At 36.3% G+C, this 22,493-nt stretch overlaps 1 protein-coding gene across 1 annotated transcript in view; it reads left to right on the top strand.

The window, feature by feature from the left end:
* Positions 1–22,493, top strand: part of LOC132799007 (ATP-binding cassette sub-family C member Sur) — a 54,185-nt gene that overhangs the window by 6,110 nt on the left and 25,582 nt on the right. The window contains 8 exon segments of the mRNA XM_060811151.1: positions 4,064–4,329; positions 4,437–4,612; positions 9,146–9,361; positions 11,216–11,918; positions 13,509–13,612; positions 18,864–19,001; positions 19,688–19,850; positions 19,913–20,807. Coding sequence (XP_060667134.1) covers positions 4,064–4,329; positions 4,437–4,612; positions 9,146–9,361; positions 11,216–11,918; positions 13,509–13,612; positions 18,864–19,001; positions 19,688–19,850; positions 19,913–20,807 — 2,661 coding nt within the window.

Below are 22,493 nucleotides of genomic sequence, written 5' to 3'. Positions count from 1 at the left end.
ATTTTTAAGAATAATACCGAACTATTTTACTTTTATTAAAAATGGATGGCGTGTATCTATTTATAAACTTAATTTAAGTTGTAAGTTCAATCAAATTTGTATTTTTTTTTATTTAGGATATTAGTAAAATCGATTTTTTTAAATTACTTATTTTTACATGTGCTAATGAAGCTTCGAAACATTTCAGAGAATTTTTATTTTTATATTTATTTATTTTATGTTAGATTTATTTATATATTTTGAAAATCACAAAATAAAGTTTTATTAATTAAGTCTAAGTTACAAATGATCATATTTAATTATGTTGGTTAATGCGTCGGTCGCTCAAAACTTTTATTGGAAACATTTTCGTTATAGAGAATTACTTGTTTGCCATCTTTGTAGTAATATGTCTTTCTTTAAATTAATAAATTTTGTTGGAGAAAACCAAATGTGTTAGGAAATTGAACAGCTTTCAATAATTGCAAGTGTTAAGTAATGGGCGATAATATAGCCAAAAAATATATGTCATGGAATGTCGAAAAGCATTGGAATTTAAAAAGAAATCCTAATTTAATTGAGTTAAGAATTTTAAAAATGTAGTCTGGAATATTTTTCTTTTTTTTGATTTAATTGCTTGCAATTAATTTTAGTTTACCAACATTCCATTTAGTTCAATATTCTTGTTTTGACCTAAATGCATTCTTGTACATTGTGCCTATACAATACAAAATTCCAATGAAACAATTAAATTTTCATCATTTATCATTTATCAACATTTCAAGCACTACAGCAAATTGGAAAATAAGTTTATATGTACTCACAAAAAAACAAAACAAAAATGTGTATAGAGGAATGTTCGAGTATATTCAAATTACGTAGCTGCAAATTATGGACTTGTCCAAACTTTTCAATCAACGACTATTAATTTTAAATACAACAAGTGCAAACAAACAGCCTATCAATAAAAAATGTTACACCTGAACTAAAAATGAACAATGGATAAATAAAAAACAAAAACATCAATAAAAAAAGTGATTGGGAAAGCTTTGGATCAGAGAATGTCACTAAAAGATACCATCTTTAAAATACTACCATAATAAGTAATATACAATTTTATATATTTACTGGCAATCATTAAAATTAATTGTTGTTGCATATTTATAAACCCATGACAGAAAAAAGATAACAAATTTATTTGTTTACGAGTGCGAGTAGTGAGCAGTCGTCCTCACATCTTTTGTGTTTGTTGGGTATATGAAAATAGTAAACAATTTCAAATAGGTTTGAATTTTTTATTATTTTCTTTGGTGTACAGCATTTAAATGCACATTGTTGTTCTCAGAGTGGGTGGCCAATAAAATAGAACAAGAAGACGCAAACGCAAAAAATGCACATTGTGCACATTTTACCCAAAAATTGAAATCAATTATTCATGCACTTTTAGAGCGGTCAAAAAAGTAATTAATATGTAAGGGTTTCACGTCGACCGCCTGCCGTCTGACGTCTGTCGTCTGTCTCGATCCGTGCCATGGTACGCCTCAGCTGACTGTCAAGGCAGGCATTTTTCATTAAATTTATTGACAGTCTGTGAACACAATAAATAAAATAGCTTCCCACAAAATTGTTGGCGCGCTAAAAACTGTACAGAATAAATACAACAAAAATAACACATAGATTCTGCATAGCACTTTTCAGGTGCCCTTTACTTTCGTATAGGCGAACAGTGAACTGGGCTGCCACTGCGCCAAATAGTATGCAACAGTATTTGCAATAAATAATATTTCAACGGCATTGCGGACGCAAGTTAACTGTATTCAACCCCCTCTCACTTTTTTGTTGCCTGTCTGCCCTCCCAAGCCTTTTCTCACCTAGTTCACTATTCCCCACGCCATGTGTAAACGTGTAAAAGCGTTCACGTTGTGCAGCCAAAAAGAATTCCACATTTTAGCACATCATTAAATGTATCTTTGTGTATGTATGTATGTGATGAGGATGCACACAGCTTTAGAAGTCTGGTGGTATTTCTATGTTAGTAACTGTGACTTGAATGTACCATTGCTACACACAGTATATCTCTACTATTTTACTTGAAATGATTAAATTTATTCTTTAAAGTCTTTATATATGTTTCGACTATGACGATGATTTGAAGTTTTTGATATTTGTTTACTATTTTATTCCATTGTTAGTCTAATCTTATCAAAGTTATTCTTTAAAGTCTTTTACGTTATGTTTCGACTAAACGACAATTTGAAGCTTAAAAGTTGTTACTTCCGTTAAGAATTTGTTTATTACAGAAGACCACTATTTAATCATTACATTAGTAATGTACCCTTTTGTTTTAAGCGCTGTTCCTTGCAAAATTTTTGCTTTTTATTTTTGTTTTTTTTACCATTTCCGTGTCAAATTTAGGGTCACAAAGGTCCCCAAAAAGGTTCGCTCTTAAATTAGAACTTATGTATATTAAAGTTAAATATATATAAAATGGTATAAACTTCGAAGTTTGACGGTTTCGACTTTTATTAAGAATTTCTTTAGATTTATTAATTACATTAGCAATGTTCTCTTAAGTTATTTATTTATAAATGTTTTTGTTTCTTAGTATAATCTGATATTAGCTGACTGGAATGCCTATTAAAAGATTATTGCTTACTTTGAATATGAAACCTTGGCAGTGCAATCACAAAGTGCGCCAGTAAAGTGGGCGCCATATATCACACTTAAGATTATGACCACCAGGCCAGTCGGTGCCTCAGCAACAACAACAGCAGCAGCAGTAGCAACAATAATATCAACAAGCAGACGTGCCAGGAGCTGAGTCTGAACTTGAAACCAGGCCAGACAAAAGAGAGAGAGATGCCGTGTGGCACTTGAATATAATTGTGGCAATTACAAAAAACACTTGAAGAGACACACCCATACAGAGAGCTAGTCTAGCTGTGTTGGCACTTCACTTAATTAAACTCAAAATTGTTGATATTGTAATATTTATGCTCTGCGCTCTCCTTACTACTTCACCTTACCTTCTTCCTCTAGTAAAAAGTAACCACATTTTCTACTTACCTATCTGCCTATGTAGCAATCTAGAGATGCGTTTAATGCAGAATCTTTCACCACTTTCAAAAGAATCGCACAAAACGAGTCACGTATGAAAGACACTTCAATTTTATTATCTAACGGTCGTGTTTACGGGTTTGTACAGATTTCGCGCTGAAAATCTCTACATTTCCATGTGTGATTTTCATATCGCTATATTTATATGTTTCTCATGTTTTAAAATTGCATAAAACCTTTTCTAATGGTTCTTTTTCTTCGCATATTTATGCTTAATAAATTTGGATAATTTTTTATATTTGATTTCTAATTTAATTCTTCGTATACTATAATATAGCAATTTATCGAGAGGAATGCAAACTTTACTTATGAAACATGAAAATGCGAAAATCGGACAAAATTAATGTAAATTTTTTTTAAGTAAATTTAATGTATACTGAGTTAATAATATATTTGTATTGATTATTACCACTTAGTTCTTATTTACCCTCTGGTTCTGTCATTGATATGTATTTCATGTTTGCATAAAACTTTCTCTAATGGTTCTTATTTTATAATTTTATAAAAGTATGTAATATTTTTATAAAATTGGTACGATTTTCCGTATTTGAATTTCCAAAAACAAATTTCTAACTTTATTCTTGATATATAATAATAATAATAGCGATGCTATATTCGAGAGGAATTTGTTAGTAATAGATGCAAAAATTATTTATAATGTAAAATAGTAGGAATCCAATACAATTAATGAATAAATTACATTTATTGTAAGAAAGTGAATTTATTAAAGACAGATTATTTTAGTAATAATATTTCTACCTCTTATTTCTTATTTACCTTCTCTTGTTGTTTTAACAATAAGTAACTGATGCGATGCAATTTCGTGTCACGACGAGCACGAAGATTCGCTCGCATCTTTATAATTGACCGTCTTTGAATCTTTATGTGTGTGTAAATATGTTGGTTTGTTTGTTAACGTTGCTTTTGCTTTTGCCTTTGCTGTTTCCGTTTTCGCTTTTCATTGCAGGTGCCATAAAACTTTGCTAGCATTTCACAATTTGCGCGCAGCTGTTTCGCTGCTTCTACTGGCCGTTAATAGTCTCGAGCTGGCCAGAAGTCTGCTGCCCCAGCGCAATGTCGCCCAGCTGAACCTGCTCTTTGACTCGACGCCCATGGAGCTGAATGTTATGATTGTCATCGGTGCTGGCGCCGTGTGGAACGCTCTGGCCGCCATTCTGTTGACAATTATGCTAATGTGCTATCATCGCCTGCTCGAGCGCAAAAAAGTGACAGGTGCGTATCCCATCTATGTGTTGCAGTGACTGTCTGATAGTCTGTGTGTCTGATAGTCTGATAATTTGCTGTCAGGAAAATTAATCAAAGGTCGTCTCATTTCTTAGTCTTTTTGTATGGCAGCATTGCCGTGGAGCTGTTGATTTTCATCTTGCGAATCTATGAATTGGCCGAAGTGGCATACTATGAGGATTTCTTCGAACTGGAATCCAGTCTGGCCACCATCTCTGTACTGAGCTTATTGACATTGGCGATATTTGATGGCTACACAATATATAAAGAGGTGAGTTCATGTTGTCGAATGTGTGTGGGTGTTTACAATGTCATCTCAGACAATTTAGATAATAATTGAAGCGAAATGCATTAATTTACTTATGATATAAAAGAGAAACGCAGATTATAAGTACACAGTAGAAAATGCGCTTGCAGAACCCCAGTAGAAAATTGAATTCGCCCGCCAACACATAGTAAGCCTTTAAGTATTTAATCAATAAGAACTCAAATTTCGAGTAAAACAGTCATCAAGAGCAGGAAGTTAACAGGGAAATCAATGCTAAAAGAAGCTTCTTTCTTTGCATAAAATATATCTGCATAATTTGCTTGCAGCTTGATTTTATAAATCTCTTTAACAAATCAACATATTAAGTATATGCTTCTACATAAAATTACGTAGTTCAATATTTAAACAGTTGAAATAAGCGGAAAGCGCGGTCGAAGGAATTCTGCAGTAGGTTTCAGCTTGTGTGTCTCCTCATGCTTGACATTATTTCCGCTTGAGACCGGAAATCCAAAGTTGCCACATAGGACATTTCTACAAGCTCAACTCGCTACACAGATACTCAGCAATAGGAAAGTGGGGAGCGACTACCACAGCAACGTCAACAACAGTAACAGTAGCAAAAACAACAACATCAACAGCAATAATAATAATAAGTAAGAAGCACTAGAAGAGGCACAGAGCAATAAGCGCTGGAAAGTAGCAAAGCAAATAAAAACATTAAAGTTACATTAGACGATTTTGCCGCTTACCTTTTTGGCTATGCAAAGAAACTCAACAGAGCTCGGCTCCGGTAAGAAGACAACGGCAGCTGCTTGTGGCAACTGTGACAGCAGAGCATGGCCAGTGCAGCAGCATAAAACTTACAGTTTACGGTTGTTTATATACATATTTGCCAGTGTTTGCTAAGGCCGACGGTTAGTTGAGGGTTGAGGCTGTGTTGCAGAGTTGCCGAGTTGCCGTGCTGCAAGGCTAAACGGATCGGCGGGGTGGGCGTAAAGTTGGACCTCGACTTCTTCTGCTCGTCATTGTTATGCAGCCAAATGCACTAATGCTGTTGCATGTGATAGTAGGATACTAGCACATAATAGCTGTAATGCTGTGTGTGAATAAGTTGGCAGAAAAATGTGCATATCAAATATTAATCAAGAGTAGGCAAGAGTAGAAAACTACAAAGTACTTAGTGGCACAAACTTGTGGAATGTGGGCGTATTGCAAAGGTTGACAAGTAGAAACTTTGATTTTTAATTCAATGTTTCGTTCAAGAAAGTAATTCACTAATTTAAGAACTATTTAGTGTACATCAAGAAATTGTCATGCCGAAGGTGTTGAGTATTTAGAATATTTCAAAAATTAAATTTAAACTGATTATATCCGCTACCCATAGGGTATAAGGGTAGTATAATTTGCAGGAAATGTATGTGAAAAGAAGTCGCCTCCGACCCCATAGATGAAATTGGATTAAAGTTGTAGTTTTTTTAAGAAATTCTTGTTTATGGTTTATGGTAGTTGCTAAAGGGATAATCTGGTATGTTTAGTACATTGTGGTAGATTTCGAATATAGTACTATATTAATATATAAAATATATAATTTGGCATATTTTTATTTTTTGATATTTTAATTTGGTATATTTAACAAATAATTCCGCACCGGGTTAATCTGGTGTGTACATTAGTACATTGTGATATATTTCAAATATATCATTTTATTTTATTTCTGTATATTTAAAATACTATACTGCTCTCGTTTTATTCAAAGTGGTTGTCCCACAGTCGAGCCCACTCGACTGTAGCTTTCAAACTTGTTTTTACTTAAATAATGTAAATAATGTACAAAAATAGTTTTTATCTGAACAATCTTAATCGTAAATAAGGAAAAACGACAAATTATAGTTGATTGTAATTTGTTTTGTATAAATTGACCTCCATCCAATTATTTCCTTTTAGAAAAACAACGAGGGCCGCAAAAATTATGCGAGTTTGGCAGGCTTCCCATTGTTAACTTAACATTGCTATACACACATGCCAACGTGCCAAAGTGATTGTTAACATTGACATGAGCATGGGTAAACCTTCGTATGCATCCTTAATTCAATCTCTGCCTTATTGATTATTCTTTGCTAAATTTATGTGCTAGCATGCTCGACATGCTTTTTTTTCGTTCGGTTTCGGTTTCCGTTTCTGTTCCCCTCTCTTCGTTGGCACTTGTTTCAACTTTTCCTTTTGAGATATTCACACACATGTCGTATGACTAATATTCAAACATCAAATCAATGCCAGCTGAGGCTAAAAAGTCAAATGGAAGACAAACTTTGGTTTCCTAGAAACCTTACCACTTCTCATTTTCAGCCCCACTACCTTCAAAACGTTTATAAAGAGAGAAAACTATGTAAATTCGTGCGCTCACATAGAATACGCCTTGAAGTATGCTGTACATTTGTAAGTGCTGTTCTGTGAGGTGATTGCAAAAGTTTCTTATGAAGAGGGCAAATGCACTCAGTGAAGGGATCCGATAGCGACCGAAAGGCAGAGTCATAGACTATGGCGTACAATTGAGCGTTGGGCATTTGTCAACATTACCATTCCGCTTCCCTTGTCCTAGCCGCATTCATAAAGCTGAAGTACCGGAAACTCCGGCACTGACAAAATGCCGCTTCACGTGCTTCGCTTATTTGCCTTCACCGACGCCGTTGTCTCTGCTTGGGAGTCGAGATAGAAGACCCAACCTAATTTGGGATCCGCCATGCAGTGCATAATTTTAATAAAGGAAGTTTGCGGCGTGGCTGGGGGGCGTGGCGGCTGCTGCCTCTAAAATGCGGAATGACGGCCAGGGGTGTGAGCAAATAATGCCATGCAACGTTGAACACAAAATCCGAAAATACAAACAACTAGAAAGGGGTGCTCGGTTGGGTATACCCGACTAGGCGATACTCTTTGCTGCTGATAGAAACAAAACATAACATTTATTTATTATCGAAATGAAATGTCATATTCAAGTATTATGTTATAAATAGGAATAAAGTATTGCTTAATGTATTCACAACTTTTAAAGATCTCGGCGAATTAGATATACTATCTAATATTATTGACTTGAAATAACAGCAATCACAAAATGGTTAAAAATACATATATTTAATGTTCTCTTAAATTGTTTTTGTGCATGCATAGGCCTTCAATCGCAGGGTATTGTGATAGAAGAAGGACGAGTTGTTCTTGTTGTTCTGGTTGTTATTGTTGCTGTTGTTAGTGCAAAGCGGATGTCGAGTTAGGTGGCAAAGTGCAAGGGGGAGTGCCGGAGAAATGCAGTTTGCATTTGCATTTTGGCAGAGCGTGCGCGTAAAATTAGCTGAGCAAATAGCCGAGCAGGCGGAGAGAAAGTAAAGCGTCGCTGACGATGACAATACAAAAGGTTTATTTAATTTAACAAGGGATTAGCCTGCTTCGTGGGGGTAAGCGGGGGAAGGACTAGTGAAAGATGTGATGAGAACATTGCAGTTGGATTTTAATATGTTTACATTTTAATTGAGGTTAAGAGCAGATTTGCTCCGCTTTCGCTCTAAGTCTTTTGGTGCTCGGCAAATATTTTATTTATGTCAGTTTGCCAAAGCGTTTGCATACTTCAAGGCGTTGCGTGCTTGACCGCATGCCGAGTGCCACAAAAACGACTGCTTTAGTGACGCTTAAGTGCAACAAATGCCACAACATCTGCCACGCTGAGTAAAACTGGCAATCTGCTGCATTTGCAGCAACACTCGCAACAACACAACAACAGCAACAACTGCGACACGAACTCAACAAAAGGCTAGCAAAGAAAAGCCAAACGACTGCCGAGACGAAGTGCCATTGTTAAGGCGTTGAGCAGTATACAAAACGTGTTGCATTCCAAAAAACAACACAAAAAAAAAAATAAATAAAAACAAGCTAAACTCTTTGTCTTTTAGTGATACACTATTAAATACCGTGTAAGGGGTATTCCCCTATAACAAAGGTATTCAAAAGCCAATGACTTTAAATAAGAATGATAAAACAAAACAACAATAACAGATGAAGCAATATTTTGTTAAATACTATTTCAAAATAAATAATAAATTGGAGAGATTAGTTGTGTTTCAATTAAGTTTATATAGCACAGTTATACAAATTGTAATTCTAAATATTATCTTTAATAGCAAGTTGCAAATATCCCTTCATAATACCCAATTATAGGGTATAGCATAGCATTACAAGTGGCAGTAACACATGCAAGACGAGGCTGCAAAATGTCATCTTGTCTTTTTGCTTGTGGCACCAGATGAGAGTGGAAAGTATGGGAAGGTGTCAGTGAAATCTGTTGGCGAAACTTAAGACCAGTTGCTAAGATGCTTTTGAGTTATGGTCCAGTTTCTGCTTGGCTTTTGTTTTCTTTTTTGGCCTGCGGAATGCGCAAAAACACGTTCAAGTTATGTGAGCCTGTCACTTCAAGCAAGGACTTCATTCAAGTCTCGTCTTTCTTAGTTTAATTTACATACTTTCATATTTTGCTTAAAATTTAAATTACAGCGATATCGGGATGACTATCTGGATAATTATGATCGCATCGGCTACAAGCATTCAATTGCCACATTCTATTCAAAGACCTGCTTCTGGTGGCTAACTCCTCTGCTCTGGCTTGGCTATAAGGAACCTCTTGAGTTGGAAGATCTTGGACATATGCGATTGGAAGATAGTGCGAGGGCACACTATGATCGATTTTTGTATATCTACACAGAGAAAGTGGTGAGTTCTTTCAATTTTATTATTGTTTTTATTCCCGCTACCCATAGGGAAGCAGAGTATTATAACATATATTTGATCAACGTCAACAGGCGAGATGATATAACTATATCCGCCTGTCTTTTTGTCTCCTCCTCCGGATATCGAAAAAAATCAAATAGCAAATGTAAATGTTGTCTTCTCTATTATTTCTGACAATCTGGTATATTTTGTACTCTATGGTATATTTTGAATGTAGTATTCTACTATATCGCTATATCAAATATAGTTTTCGGTAAATTTCAGTATTTTTGCGCTCGATTAATTTGATTAACCATTTTTAGTAAAATATGGGTGGTCTGAAGTCTTCGGTATATTTCAGTACTTTTGCGGTATATTTTTATACCCGCTACACATGGGGTAGAAGGGTATTATAACTTTGTGCCGGCAGGAAATGTATGTAACAGATAGAACGAGGCATCTCCGACCCTATAAAGTATATATATTCTTGATCAGCGTCAACAGCCGAGACGATCTAGCCATGTCCGTCTGTCCGTCTGTGTGTCTGTCCGTATGAAACACTGGATCTCAGAGACTATAAGAGATAGAGCTATAATTTTTTTTCGACAGCATTTCTTATGTTTGCACGCAGATCAAGTTTGTTTCAAATTTTCGCCACGCCCACTTCCGCCACCGCAAATCAAAAAAATCGTAAAGCGTAATTTTAAATATTTTGATTGATTAATTTTATTATTTTGATTGATTTTCTTATTGAAAATGTATACAATGCACTTACTTACAGCAAAGAGAATTTCAGCTTCTTTGTGCATATGGAGGTTTCTCTCTGTTTATAAATACTTACAACAATAAATATTATAAATGCATGTGTTCGTTCATGTTAAACACATTAAATGGAAACTGAACGCATTAAGCGTCATTTAATTAAAAAGCATGCATTTTTTATATAAATAATTAAATGCTCCAGGCCAAAAACGGTTACAATTGAGTCTTCGGCTTTGGCCTGGCCGAGCAGGAAAACTCGGAATGCTTCTGACGTTGCTGCAGACGCTGACTCTGTTGAAATTCCATTAAGAAAATATTGTATTTCATTTGCAAAAAGCACAACAAGCAAATTGCTTAATTATTTATTTAAATGCAACTCTGCTGTTAGCCAAGAGCAATAAATTATCAATGCAAATAAAATAAAAATTTAAATACGGGAATGGGGTTGGAGACTTTGCAGTTTGCTAGATAACAAAATGAAACTTAATTCGAATTACGTTTATATATTTGTTTGTATACATTGTCGACAATGAAGAGGAATTTTACATAATAAAAATACTATATTATATAATAAAAATACTATTTTATAGCAATGGATATGTGCAATATTCGGTGTAGAATATTTTCTTTGTCAAAGATTATTTGCTATATTATAAGTACAGAGCATGAGTTAGTCGTTCACTTCTGGTCTACGACTTTCTTATGCGGTGTTGTGGAATTTAATTTATATGCAGCATTTTATGCAATTTTAATGATAAAGAGACAGCAAAGCAGCCAAATAGCGTCTGGTATTTATGTTCCTATTAATTGCTGTGCGTATTCGAAATGTGGATTGTCAGCTGACTTTTAACTGAATTCATTCATTGATTATTTCGGATATGGTATTATTAAGAAACAGTGTACATATTTAAATATCTACTAGCTTTTCTCACTCTGAGGATAAAGACATTATGGCAAGCTTGTGCGTAAATCCAACAGACTTATGTATTTATTAACTGCATTATGTCAGATCGTTAATCATGTTTATACTCGTATTTGTATTAATATTTATAACACTGATTTATTTATAGACTTTTATATTTCAATCTTTTGCAGAAAAAATCGAGTGCGCCGCCATCTTTGTGGTATTGCTATATAAAGAACAGTTGGCGCATGTTTGCATTGGGCGGCATTTTAAAGTTGGCCGGTGATTTATTTGCATTGATTGGTCCTCTTGCCATACAGCAAATAGTGCAATATATTGAGGGACTCTATGCGGCGGCCCAGGAGCACGAACAGGAGACCCAAACTGGAATGGGTAACCCTAATGCGGCCACAGATGTTGCTACTGATGATGTTTACTATGATAGTATGGGTATTGGCATTGGCGATGTGAGAATTTACTATGCCAGATGGTTGGATTTGTTAACAAATGGCTGGAGCATTGCTTGGCTCGTATTGTTGGCCGCATTGGCACAGGCCGCATTGTCACAGGCCTCCACGCATGTGCTCAATATGACGGGCATCAGGATTAAAACATCGCTACAGGGTCTAATTTATCGCAAAAGTTTGCTTCTAAATGCCAGCAGCGGTTGTGGCAACAATGCTGCTGATGTTCCTTCTGCCCATGCTGTGGACAATGATGGTGATGATGGCAATCCTGCCGCAGTCCCTGCTACTCCTGTTACAGCTCCTCCGGCTGCTCCTGCTTCTGCTGCTGCTGTTGCTGCTGATGTGCAACAAAATGGCGACATTAAGTTGACTCCCAATGATAAGCCTGCAGAGGTGGATGCCACACAACAAACGGAGCGTTCAGGCGGTGAGTGTTTGGATTTGTCTCTCTTCCCTTCTCTGTCCTACTCTCACTCACTCAGACCATGTCCTATATCAAACTCCGTCGTGTTTGACAGAGGTAAATGTGCGTTTGGTGTTAATTGAAAGTTTTACGGCTGAAGCGTTTGCCGCCAGCGACCTGGCCAAATGTCCATTTGTAATTGGCTTAAATGGGCGTGGCTATTCCTGGGCGCAATTGTTGTGCTTTCGACTAGCAGCTACTGTTTGTTTTTAGATGCGATTAGAGCTGCTTTTTGTGTGTGTGCCCCGTAAAGACAAATTGCTTTTCGAGTGGCTTTGACCATATCCAGCGGAAAAGTTTATTGCTCGACAGGTTTTATGACAGAACTCGATTGTAGTTACTACAGATTGATATACTTGGTGTGGTGGAAACTTACTAAGTTGATTGCAATCAGCTGCCTATAAAAGCTGATGTACTTCTCTGCTTGTCCGTTTGAACAAAACCATATCAATGAAATGTTTACTCAATTAAATAGTTAGTATATCTTTATATATACTGGATGCTTTACTTTTAATACTCACAAATGTGCAGTTGTTTATTTATTTTAAAAGCTACAACTAATGTGTACGTGAGAAATGATTAGTATAGTTTTCCATAATTATTTATTTTTATTGTAAAGCGTAGCGAATATCGTTGTCTCGTGTTCTTTTTCTTTTTTCCCGACTCCTTCGAGAACAATCACACTACAGTTACGGTCTAAAAATTTCAAATTTCGCGAGAAGTGGATAAAAGTGGCAATTGTGACTATATACAATTGAACAAGAATTAATTACTCTACAACACACAATATGTTTCAAGGTTTCAAAGATGAGAATACATCAAATATTGGCAGATTTTAGAACAAATTGAAAATTACGCTGAAATACACATTATTTCACTACACGTGTTTTTCATTACTAACCACTTTGTTCAACAGCTGATTTTGGTATGCAATATTGATGGCCAGTCCGTTTCTTGTACAATGCGATCAAAACCTCTGTGATACATTAACTTCTAAAAAATATATTGATGCCAAGAAAAGTGGTCGGCTGGACCACTGCACTACGTTCAGCCCGTATTGCTTTCTCGCTCGCACCTCGTCTTTACAGAATTTACAAACTCTCCGGTTGTTAGGTTTTCTTTTTATACAATTGTTTCTTAACACTATCAATATTTTTAGCCTCTAATACTCATGCTAATTTAACCGTCGTATGAATTTAAACTTTTCATGATAACTGTCTGATCTAGGACACGACTTTCCTGACTCTAACACGTCCCTATCAAGCAAAAGGTCAGGCATAATATCTTGATTTGCTTGTCAAATTGAAATTCGTTTACTCTACATTTTTTTTTTGTTATTATTCTTCACGTACTATACTTATACTTACACATATATACATATAATTGTAACTCTTGTGGAGAGAATTGCTTATAGTAAAAGAATGATTTTTTATATTTTTATAATTCGTGATTTTTAGGGACCTATTTGACTGATTAAGTTGTAGATAACTTAAAAAAATACTTGCAATTTCAAAATGTAATTTATTTGCATCTTATTTGCTGCATGCTTCACAGGCCTACATGATATTGGCGCCATCACGAATCACATGACAGAGGACACACTCAACATTATGCAATTCTTTTGGATCTCTCACTACGCCTGGGCTATACCATTCAAGGTTCGTACATCGGGAATTGGGGAATAATTTACGAGCATCTTGTGTGCCATTTTTGTATTTTTTTGTTGCATTGAAATCTAATTTATATCGCTTGAACTTATTGTCCTTTTCCTTAATGACACTGAATAGATTTATCTAATGTTGTAATTGGCCTTCTACAAGAGTGTTCTTGTAGATTGCAATGCATTTGATTTGTATTTTATTTGTGCAATTTCTTACACATTGCATGTGCATTTTATTTGCATTTGGCATTTAAATGTAAATATTTGAATATGCCTATTAAATTCATTCGATATCAAGAGTTTAAGGATTTTTATGCAATTAAGCAAACATGTTAATGATTAAACTAAATGTTAACTCTTCTATAGATTTAAATGCTCGACTAGCAAGTGCGCCGTAATTACATATTGAAATATAAAATAATATTTACATGTTTTAAGAATAGTTAAAAAGAATCAATTGATATACCTAAAGTGAAAGCTATGGCAAAAAGTAGCTATAGTTTTAATGTAATCTTAGAGGGTATCATAAGAGCTTTCATGCATTCGGACTATGAGGCCTATAGACAGAGACACACACACACGCATAATTAATTAGTATTAAATGCGTTCGGCGTAATTAGCTATGGGGTTGTATTTACTTTAGTCCTGTGCTCTAGTCGAGTTACAGTTTCCATTCGGACTACTCGCTCTGTCTCGAAATGAATTGATTTGTAAATGTTTTGGGCATAAGGTTGGGTTTGGGTTTGCGTCCTTTGCCAGGCTTAGGATTTGCGGTGGCCACTGCTATGCTGCTATGTATCCTGGCAACAGCTGCATTATAATTTACTCGTTTGTATGCAGGTCGAATCGGATTTACCAGACAGTCAGACAGTCTGGCAGTCTGGCATAACATTTGGTTACTTGGGCTTATTGTGTAAAAAATTAATTAACATTTAAGTTGGCAGGTATTGGCTGCCTTTGGAGTGTGTGTGGCTGATATAATATATCTTGCAAACTGGAAACTAGGACACATATGGTTTTGGGGATTATTGAATTTGTGCATAACCAAAAGATATAACATACTACTGTACTTTAGAGTATGAGGTAGAAGCATTGTTGATATTATGCGTTTGTCACTTTCTTGGTGAAAACTTTAACAAAAATCACAAAGGCTATTTCTTTTTGATTCTTTCATAGTTCACATTTTCAAAAGTTGGGAATAGAAGTTAGGGACCTTTAGTTACCTTTAATAGCTATTGTAATACTAATGAGGGTCTTTATAATTCCAATCATTAATCATGTCGCATTGTGCAGCCATGGATATCTAAAGTCGTATACAGCCATAAAGGACTTTCGAAAATGCTTAAGAAGCATATATTATTGCTATAGATGTTCTTGTCAAATACGTTAGCTCTTAATCAGGCTATAGTCCGGAAGTTTCTGCTTTTGCGAGAAGCAACCATAATAGATTTTTTGGCTTTTGGTGAAGTATATTTTAATTATTCAATTGTAACTACTTTTTTGATGCTATATTATATTTAAATCTGCCTTTACCTTCAGTCGAGTGTCTGTGAGATACCCGATACCCATTTAGAAAAAGAGCGAAACAGTGCGGTAATATTATAAAAATTTAAAGAAATAATATACCACAAAAAGACTAAAATGCACAAAAGACTATATTTGATAAAGTAATACTTTAAAAATATACTATAGAGTACTAAACATACCAGGCTGTCTGTCAAAACAATTAAGACCCTATTGCAGTAAGCGATTTTGCCATACAAAATTATTACTTAAATATTTCTACAATCTGATAAATAATAAATACTTTAGTTATTATTGTACGTACCGAAATTCTATTTGCGGAGGCGGAAGTGGGTGTGGCAATACATTGAAAAAAACTTGATCTGCGTGTAAATTTATCAAGTGCTGACGAAAATTATATCTCTATCTCTAATAGTCTCTGAAATCTAGCTATTCATAGAGACGGAAGGACTAACATGGATTTAACGTCTCAGCTGTTGATGCTGATCAAAAATATATTTACTTTATGGTGTCGGAGAAGCCTTCTTCCGCCTGTTACAAATATTTCCTGTAGGCATAAAGGTAATACGCTTCTATCACAAAGAAATACGATTCTAACTACTGGTAGCGGGTATAAAAATTCACAGCGATAAAGGTTTAATTGTTTTAAAGTAATATTACACTAGCACTGCTGATTAAAACGTACCAGAATATATACAATGAGTATATTTATACTAGCCTTTCACTAAAAGCTTTACTCATGTTTCTGATTTCCATAATAATAGCTCAGATCGTATGACGAAACTCGGGTGGCCAACTAGCAAGTTTTAAATGTATCGATGATTTTTAAATATTTTTGTTACATATTGGCTACATATTGGCTAAACCATGAATATGTTAGGTTTCTTGGAAGATGAATATTATAAATATTTCCATAAATTTCCATCAATAAGAAACTGTTCAAATGCTATTTACACTAAATTAATTAAGATGATGCGTTATCAATTTTTATTTTCCACTTGATAATCAAATCAGTTTAGCGCAGGGGATAAGCACTAATCTAAGCTTCTATTAAAGGGGAAATCGAAGGTCATGAGCTTGTAATATTTGACTAAAAAAATAGCGTATTTATACCTGATCAATCGAGTGGAATTCTACAGTCGTGTTTCTGTTTTCAAAAGGAAAAGTAACGAGTCGCAATGGCAATTCGATTTGCATTGAGTATAATTCTTGTTCTCGCTTAGCATAATTTCATGGAAGTTAGCTGTCGCAGTCTCGCTTCTGATGATCGTTTCAAGCGATATGGAAGCAAATATTATTATATTGAAAGCACTCAGAAGGTGGATTGGAGCACGGCAGATAGGATGTGTTCGTCTTCGGGTGGCCGTCTGTCAGGTCCCAATGTTGAACCTCAACTTGAGGACCATATTGCCAGCCTAACGACCAAGCCATCTTTTTTGGCAAAGCAACAGAATTAAACTTGAAGAAATGAGGATCTTACTGCTAATGCCAGTAAGTGATGCTTGGTTTTCAGACGACTTCCGTCCACAAGCTTGTGTTCAGCTATATGAAAACAATGGAAGTTACGTTCGAGGTTACGTGGACTGTGCAAATTTGAGTTATTTCATTTGTGAACTGCTATAAAATTGAAATTACAGTGACTAAAAACGAGAGCATTGAATATATGTACATAAATGTTTCTTATGCCTTGCATAAATTCAATGGCTTAATTCCAATAAAGTTTTTTTGTTGAAGAGTAAATTTTTGAACAAAATATATGAATTTAGAAAACTGATTACGCCAAATAGTGCCAAAAATCGATAGTTTAACTTATCCATAAACATAAACAAGTAAGAAAGTTACAGTCGAGTGTGCTCGACTGTGAGATACCCGCTACCCATTTTTAATAAAGGCAAAATATTGCGGTATTATTTTGAAAATATACCGAAAATACTTAAAAAAATACTAAAAATATACCAAATGGTATGTTTGGTATATCAATATAGTACCGCATTCAAAATATACCATAGACGGCTCAATATACCAGATTGTCAGCCAAAGTAACTAAGACCCTTATAAGTAGGCGTTTTTGCCCATACAAAAGTATTTCTTTTATAATTTCCACAATTTTTATCTGATCGCAACCAAATTTTCAGGAATTATAGCTACTATAGTTATTATTATTAAAGGGTAGAAGGGTATTATAACTTTGTGCCGGCAGGAAATGTATGTAACATGTAGAAGGAGGCATCTCCGACCCTATAAAGTATATATATTCTTGATCAGCGTCAACAGCCGAGACGATCTAGCCATGTCCGTCTATCCGTCTGTGTGTCTGCCCGTCTGTCCGTATGAAACACTGGATGTCAGAAACTATAAGATATAGACAACAGTTGTTATGTTTTCACGCAGATCAAGTTTGTTTAAAATTTTTGCCACGCCCACCTCCGCCCCCGCAAATCAAAAAAATCGAATAACAAGCGTAATTTTAAAGTTGCGAATTATGGTATATACAATAATTACTTTAGTAGTTATGATTCCTGAATTTGGTTGCAATCAGATATAAATTGTCGAAGTTATTAAAGAAATACTTTTGTATGGCAAAAACGCCTACTTACTAGGGGTCTGAGTTGCTTTGGCTGACAATCTGGTGTTTTGTGCCGTCTATGGTATATTTTGAATGCGGTACTATATCGATATACCAAATATACCATTCGGTATATTTTTAGTATTTTAGCAGTATATTCCGTATATTTTGAGAAAAATACCGCAAAATATATTTCTTTTATACAAAATGCTCGGTGTTGGCATAAAATTGGCAGGCAGACACTTGAAGTGCACATGTTGCACAATACTGACCATATGCTCGAATATAGCGTGCAATGAGTTCTGATGATGCCGACGACAACGGCGCTAGCGACGACGTGGCTTCTATTGCTTGAACTCGACGGGTTCAAAGACTTTGGTGACCATCAGATTGACGCGCTCGAGATAGTTGAGACGCGTCTTGAGGCGGTGACAGCAAATGTTTCACCTGTAGTCCGCGTTCGGTTCCTGCTGCTTGGCCAGATCGATGATCTGGCGATACTCGACTTGTTAACTGCTCGGCACCCATTTGCCATGCGTTTGCTCCGCCGACGGATGATCGTGATGCTGCTCCTTGGCAGGTTTATCTCAGCTCGGCTTTCCTCCTGATCGCACATCGCTTTCAGAAGCAGATCGCAATGCCAGCCCTGCTCGTCTTTTGTAGAAATGAAGTAAATATTATTTGTTCAACTTTAAACTTTTCAATACAGTTTATGTTGAATTTTAAGTCGAAAATATTAAGATTAATTATTATATTTAAAACCTTTAATAACAGTTGCTTACAAATATCAAGCATAAATTTATTTGAAGATATTAATAACAATTTTTTTATCTCTTTGCGCCATGAGATAAATTCGTACACATAATGTTGCTATCAGTTGTGTTGGCTTGTTTAATATACATATTCTCGTTTACTAATATTTCCCTAACATATTGAATTAATTTGTATTTCATGCTGCCCAAGTTCAACACATGATTACGGTAATTACTCAGAACTCTATATGTGAAACATCATTAAGACTTAAGCTTCCCTAGTTGCAGAGCCAAGACACTGTATTGTTATGTCTGCATAATTTGCATAAACAAATCAATTGAATACTTGCATTTCATTCGCCTTCGCATTCGCATTCACAGTTGTTTGTATTTGTACTTACTTCCAGATAGCCATTGTCATCTACTTGTTGTATCTGAAGCTGGGCATAAGTGCGGTGATTGGAGCCATTGTGTGTATTGTAATTATGACGCCGTTGCAGTTTCTCATCGGGAATGCAATGTCCAAGAATGCCGATGTGATAGCGGTAAGTAAAACTTCAACAGCAACTCAATTCCAATCTGTATGTACTTGCATTTAGAATTTAATTATTGCAAAACAATGGACAAATTTCATTTCAATTTCAAATGGAATTCATAACATTTTGTGTGTTAAGCATGAAATGGCCAGCATGGTCACTTCTGTGTTAGCCATTTGCTTGCCACTCAGCCTGCTTGTTATTTTGACGTTTTCCAGTTGAGAATTTGTTTTGGGGTTTCCTCTCTCTCTCGCTCTCTTTCTCTCTCTTCTGAAGTTTGTCCGGATAGCTGTTGATGTTGCCTCTGGTTGTTGTTATTGTTGTTGCTATTACTGTCGGCTCATTAAAAGTTTCCTGTTAACAGATTTGTGGTCAATTTAAAGTTATTGCTTACTGGTCAACTTCAGTTAATTGAATTTCGGTTTTGCTTCTGGCCATCTGTTGGATTGTTGAGGGTTTCTTCAGTCACTTATGGCTAATGGAAATTTTGACTAACACATTGTAGTTTCATCACTCTGAACCGAGAGGTAATAACCTCACTATTATAGTTAGAGCTCAAATTTAGTCCTTTATTACATCCTAGTTTGTTTAAGAATTAGGCAATTAACCTTTCATCGCCGTATTGGGTTCTCATATTAAAATTGGTTTTCTATTAAAAGATTTTGTATTTCATTAATTACACTTATTTTTAACAGCAATACACAGACGAGCGCTTGAAGCGAATACACGATACCTTGATAGGGATTAAGATCATCAAGCTGAATGCTTGGGACGAGGTGTTTCTGCGAAAAATACAAGCGGCGCGTAAGAAGGAGCTCAAGTATCTCAACAAGGATGCCATGTACTGGACATTTATGAGTAGGATGTAAAACCAATCACATATTTACAGTTTAATCTAATAGCTCTCATTCTTAATGTAGCGATATTAACGCACATTTCCACAGTATTAATCACCCTGGTCACGTTGGCAATTTATGTTTGCCTGCCACAGGATTCACGTCTAAGTTTCAATGCCAGTCACCTCTTCTCGGCTTTGGCACTGTTTCAGCAGCTCACCGTACCCCTGTTGATTTTCCCCATAACGGTGCCAATAATCATAGCTGCAAGGGTTTCGACACGTCGTCTGGAACGCTTCCTGCATGCGCCCGAAATCCAGAAGCAGTTCGAGGGCATCAGAAACATGGCTCGCATCCTCAGCAAAAGTGACGCATCCTTGGACATGTACGAGACGCAGGAGAAGTCAAATATGACACTACGCACGGCCCAGGCGGAGAATAAACTCAATGAGCAGCGTCTAGCGTTGCGCTTACGCATTCCTGATCAGCCTCCATCGCCGGCGCCCTTAGCGCAATCGGAGCCCATCACCCCACTGCTGCAGGGAAGCGGAGATCCACCGGAAGACAAGTCACCAGCATCGTTCACTCATGAATTGGGACACAGCAGACTCGTCCAGCAACGTCGCGAGCTGCTACGCAACACACCTTATGTGGCCATCCGGCCTCCTAAACTTTTTGGCGGCACCGCTGAGAAACCGCTTGAGTTCTCTGTGATTCGCGCCAGAAATACTGATAGCTGGCGTCGAGATTCGCTGCTGCTCAAGATGCCCGATGACATTGCCGTTTCCATCAATGACGGTCTCTTCAGCTGGCAACCACAGCGTCATATGCCCCTTGTTCAGTTGCATATCCAAGAAATGGCCATACCCAAGGGCAAGTTGACTATCATTGTGGGTAAGAATGGGAGCGGCAAGACTTCGTTGCTCTCGGCGCTGCTCATGGAGATGCCTCTGCTTGGGGGAAATATGTTTTGGCACAAGTAAGTACATGTTAAGATATCATAAATTAAATCTCTATCCAATTTTATTCAACTAATTCTTTACGTAAAGAAAGCAAGTGAGAACCCAGCAGGGTTGTGAAGTTATTTCTGGAAAAGTTTCCAAGTTTTTATTTGAGTTTTAAAATATGCACCAAAGAGGCAATTCTTACTTGATTAAAGACTCTAACAATTAAAAAAACTTGTTCACTTCATTATTTCGTTTCACCTTCTAATAATATAATATAAGTTTCGTATATTTAACTAGATTTTCTTATAGTTATTATACAATATTTCCAATCTCGAATACTGCTAAGATTTTTAATGGCATTCATCCTTTTTCCTAAATTGCTTAAATCTGTCTAATGCAGATTTACAAAACTGTTGTGTTGAAAAAAAAAAAAAACAGCAGGTATAACCTAGTTTCTGCATCGAAGGCTGCTTAACACGTCAATCAGCCCATAAATATAGCCAATAACTGGGGCTTTTACCAGTAATATATTTAGTTCAAGTGGGAGTTGACTGTGTGGATGTGGGATGGAGATATTGGGTGGGGAATCCATTGATACCAATTGCAGTTTTGCATATAAAACGCATATTATGGCAATGCATTTTAATGGCAGCCCTAAAAGTAGGCAGCACATCGCCTTTTACTTGGGAATCACCAAAAATGAAAACCACTACGAAAATGAAAACTTGTGAATTGAAATGTTATACACACACTCGGAAGCTTGCACTCCCAGTCACAGTCACACACACACTCACATTCAGAGTTGCACTCTCGCATATGTAACTCCAAGCCCTGTGGTGTTGGAAAATTTATTGAAAACGCTTTTGCTGTCACGGCTATGGGCATAAGGAGAAGGGGGAAGTGAAATTGTTGGATGAGGGTAGCTGGAGAGGAGTATACGCTGAGCTTATTGCATTTTATTTATGGCACAGTTGAAGGCCAAGAAAACTTGCAAGCGCCGCTTTGAATGCCTTCCCCAAATTGACAGGCTGTATGCAAAAAGGGAACCCAAAGACGAAGATACACAACCAACGAAGCAACCCGACACCCTCAATTTCCACATTCACAAACACTCATGCATTCGCTTATACACACAATTGGAAAACTTTAATTAAAAGTATCCGAGTGTGAAAATAGCTGGATATGACTGACACACGTGCTTGAGCCGGAGCCGGAGCCGGATCCCGATTCTTCGATGTTGATTCAAGTTTTAAGCGTTGAGTTCAATGTTGGTGCAATTAAAGTTTGGCAAGAGTTTAGAGCCGATGCCCAGAGGTCACGACCTTTAACTGAATTGAAAGTAGAGCAACCATAACCTATAAACCATAGTTCGGCTAATTAGTTTGAGTGTGCACCAAAAATTATGCAATTAAATGCCGTTAAATGAGCAAACAAACCAAAGGCATCCATTCACCTTTAGAGTGAAGGCATGCAAGAAGCAACAGCAGCAGCAGCAGTAACAGGCAAGTGGCAGCTAGTGGAAGGCATGTGGCACGAGTAAGTCCTGTTGTTGACACAACAGAAAATGGCACATAAATAATTCAAATATTTGCATGGGGCGTGTTGCTTTAGTTGCTGCCTCTGTGTCTGTTTTCTGTTTTGGCTCACGGGCATACAACGAAACGTGCGTAATCTAAGCCAACTGAAAACGTCAAGTCACAAAATAAAGTCAACTAAAA

Source organism: Drosophila nasuta, chromosome 2L, assembly GCF_023558535.2.
Source record: "Drosophila nasuta strain 15112-1781.00 chromosome 2L, ASM2355853v1, whole genome shotgun sequence".
In the NCBI taxonomy this organism is placed as follows: domain Eukaryota; kingdom Metazoa; phylum Arthropoda; class Insecta; order Diptera; family Drosophilidae; genus Drosophila; species Drosophila nasuta.
Note: the sequence above shows the minus strand (reverse complement) of the source record. Positions and strands in the feature narration are given on the sequence as shown.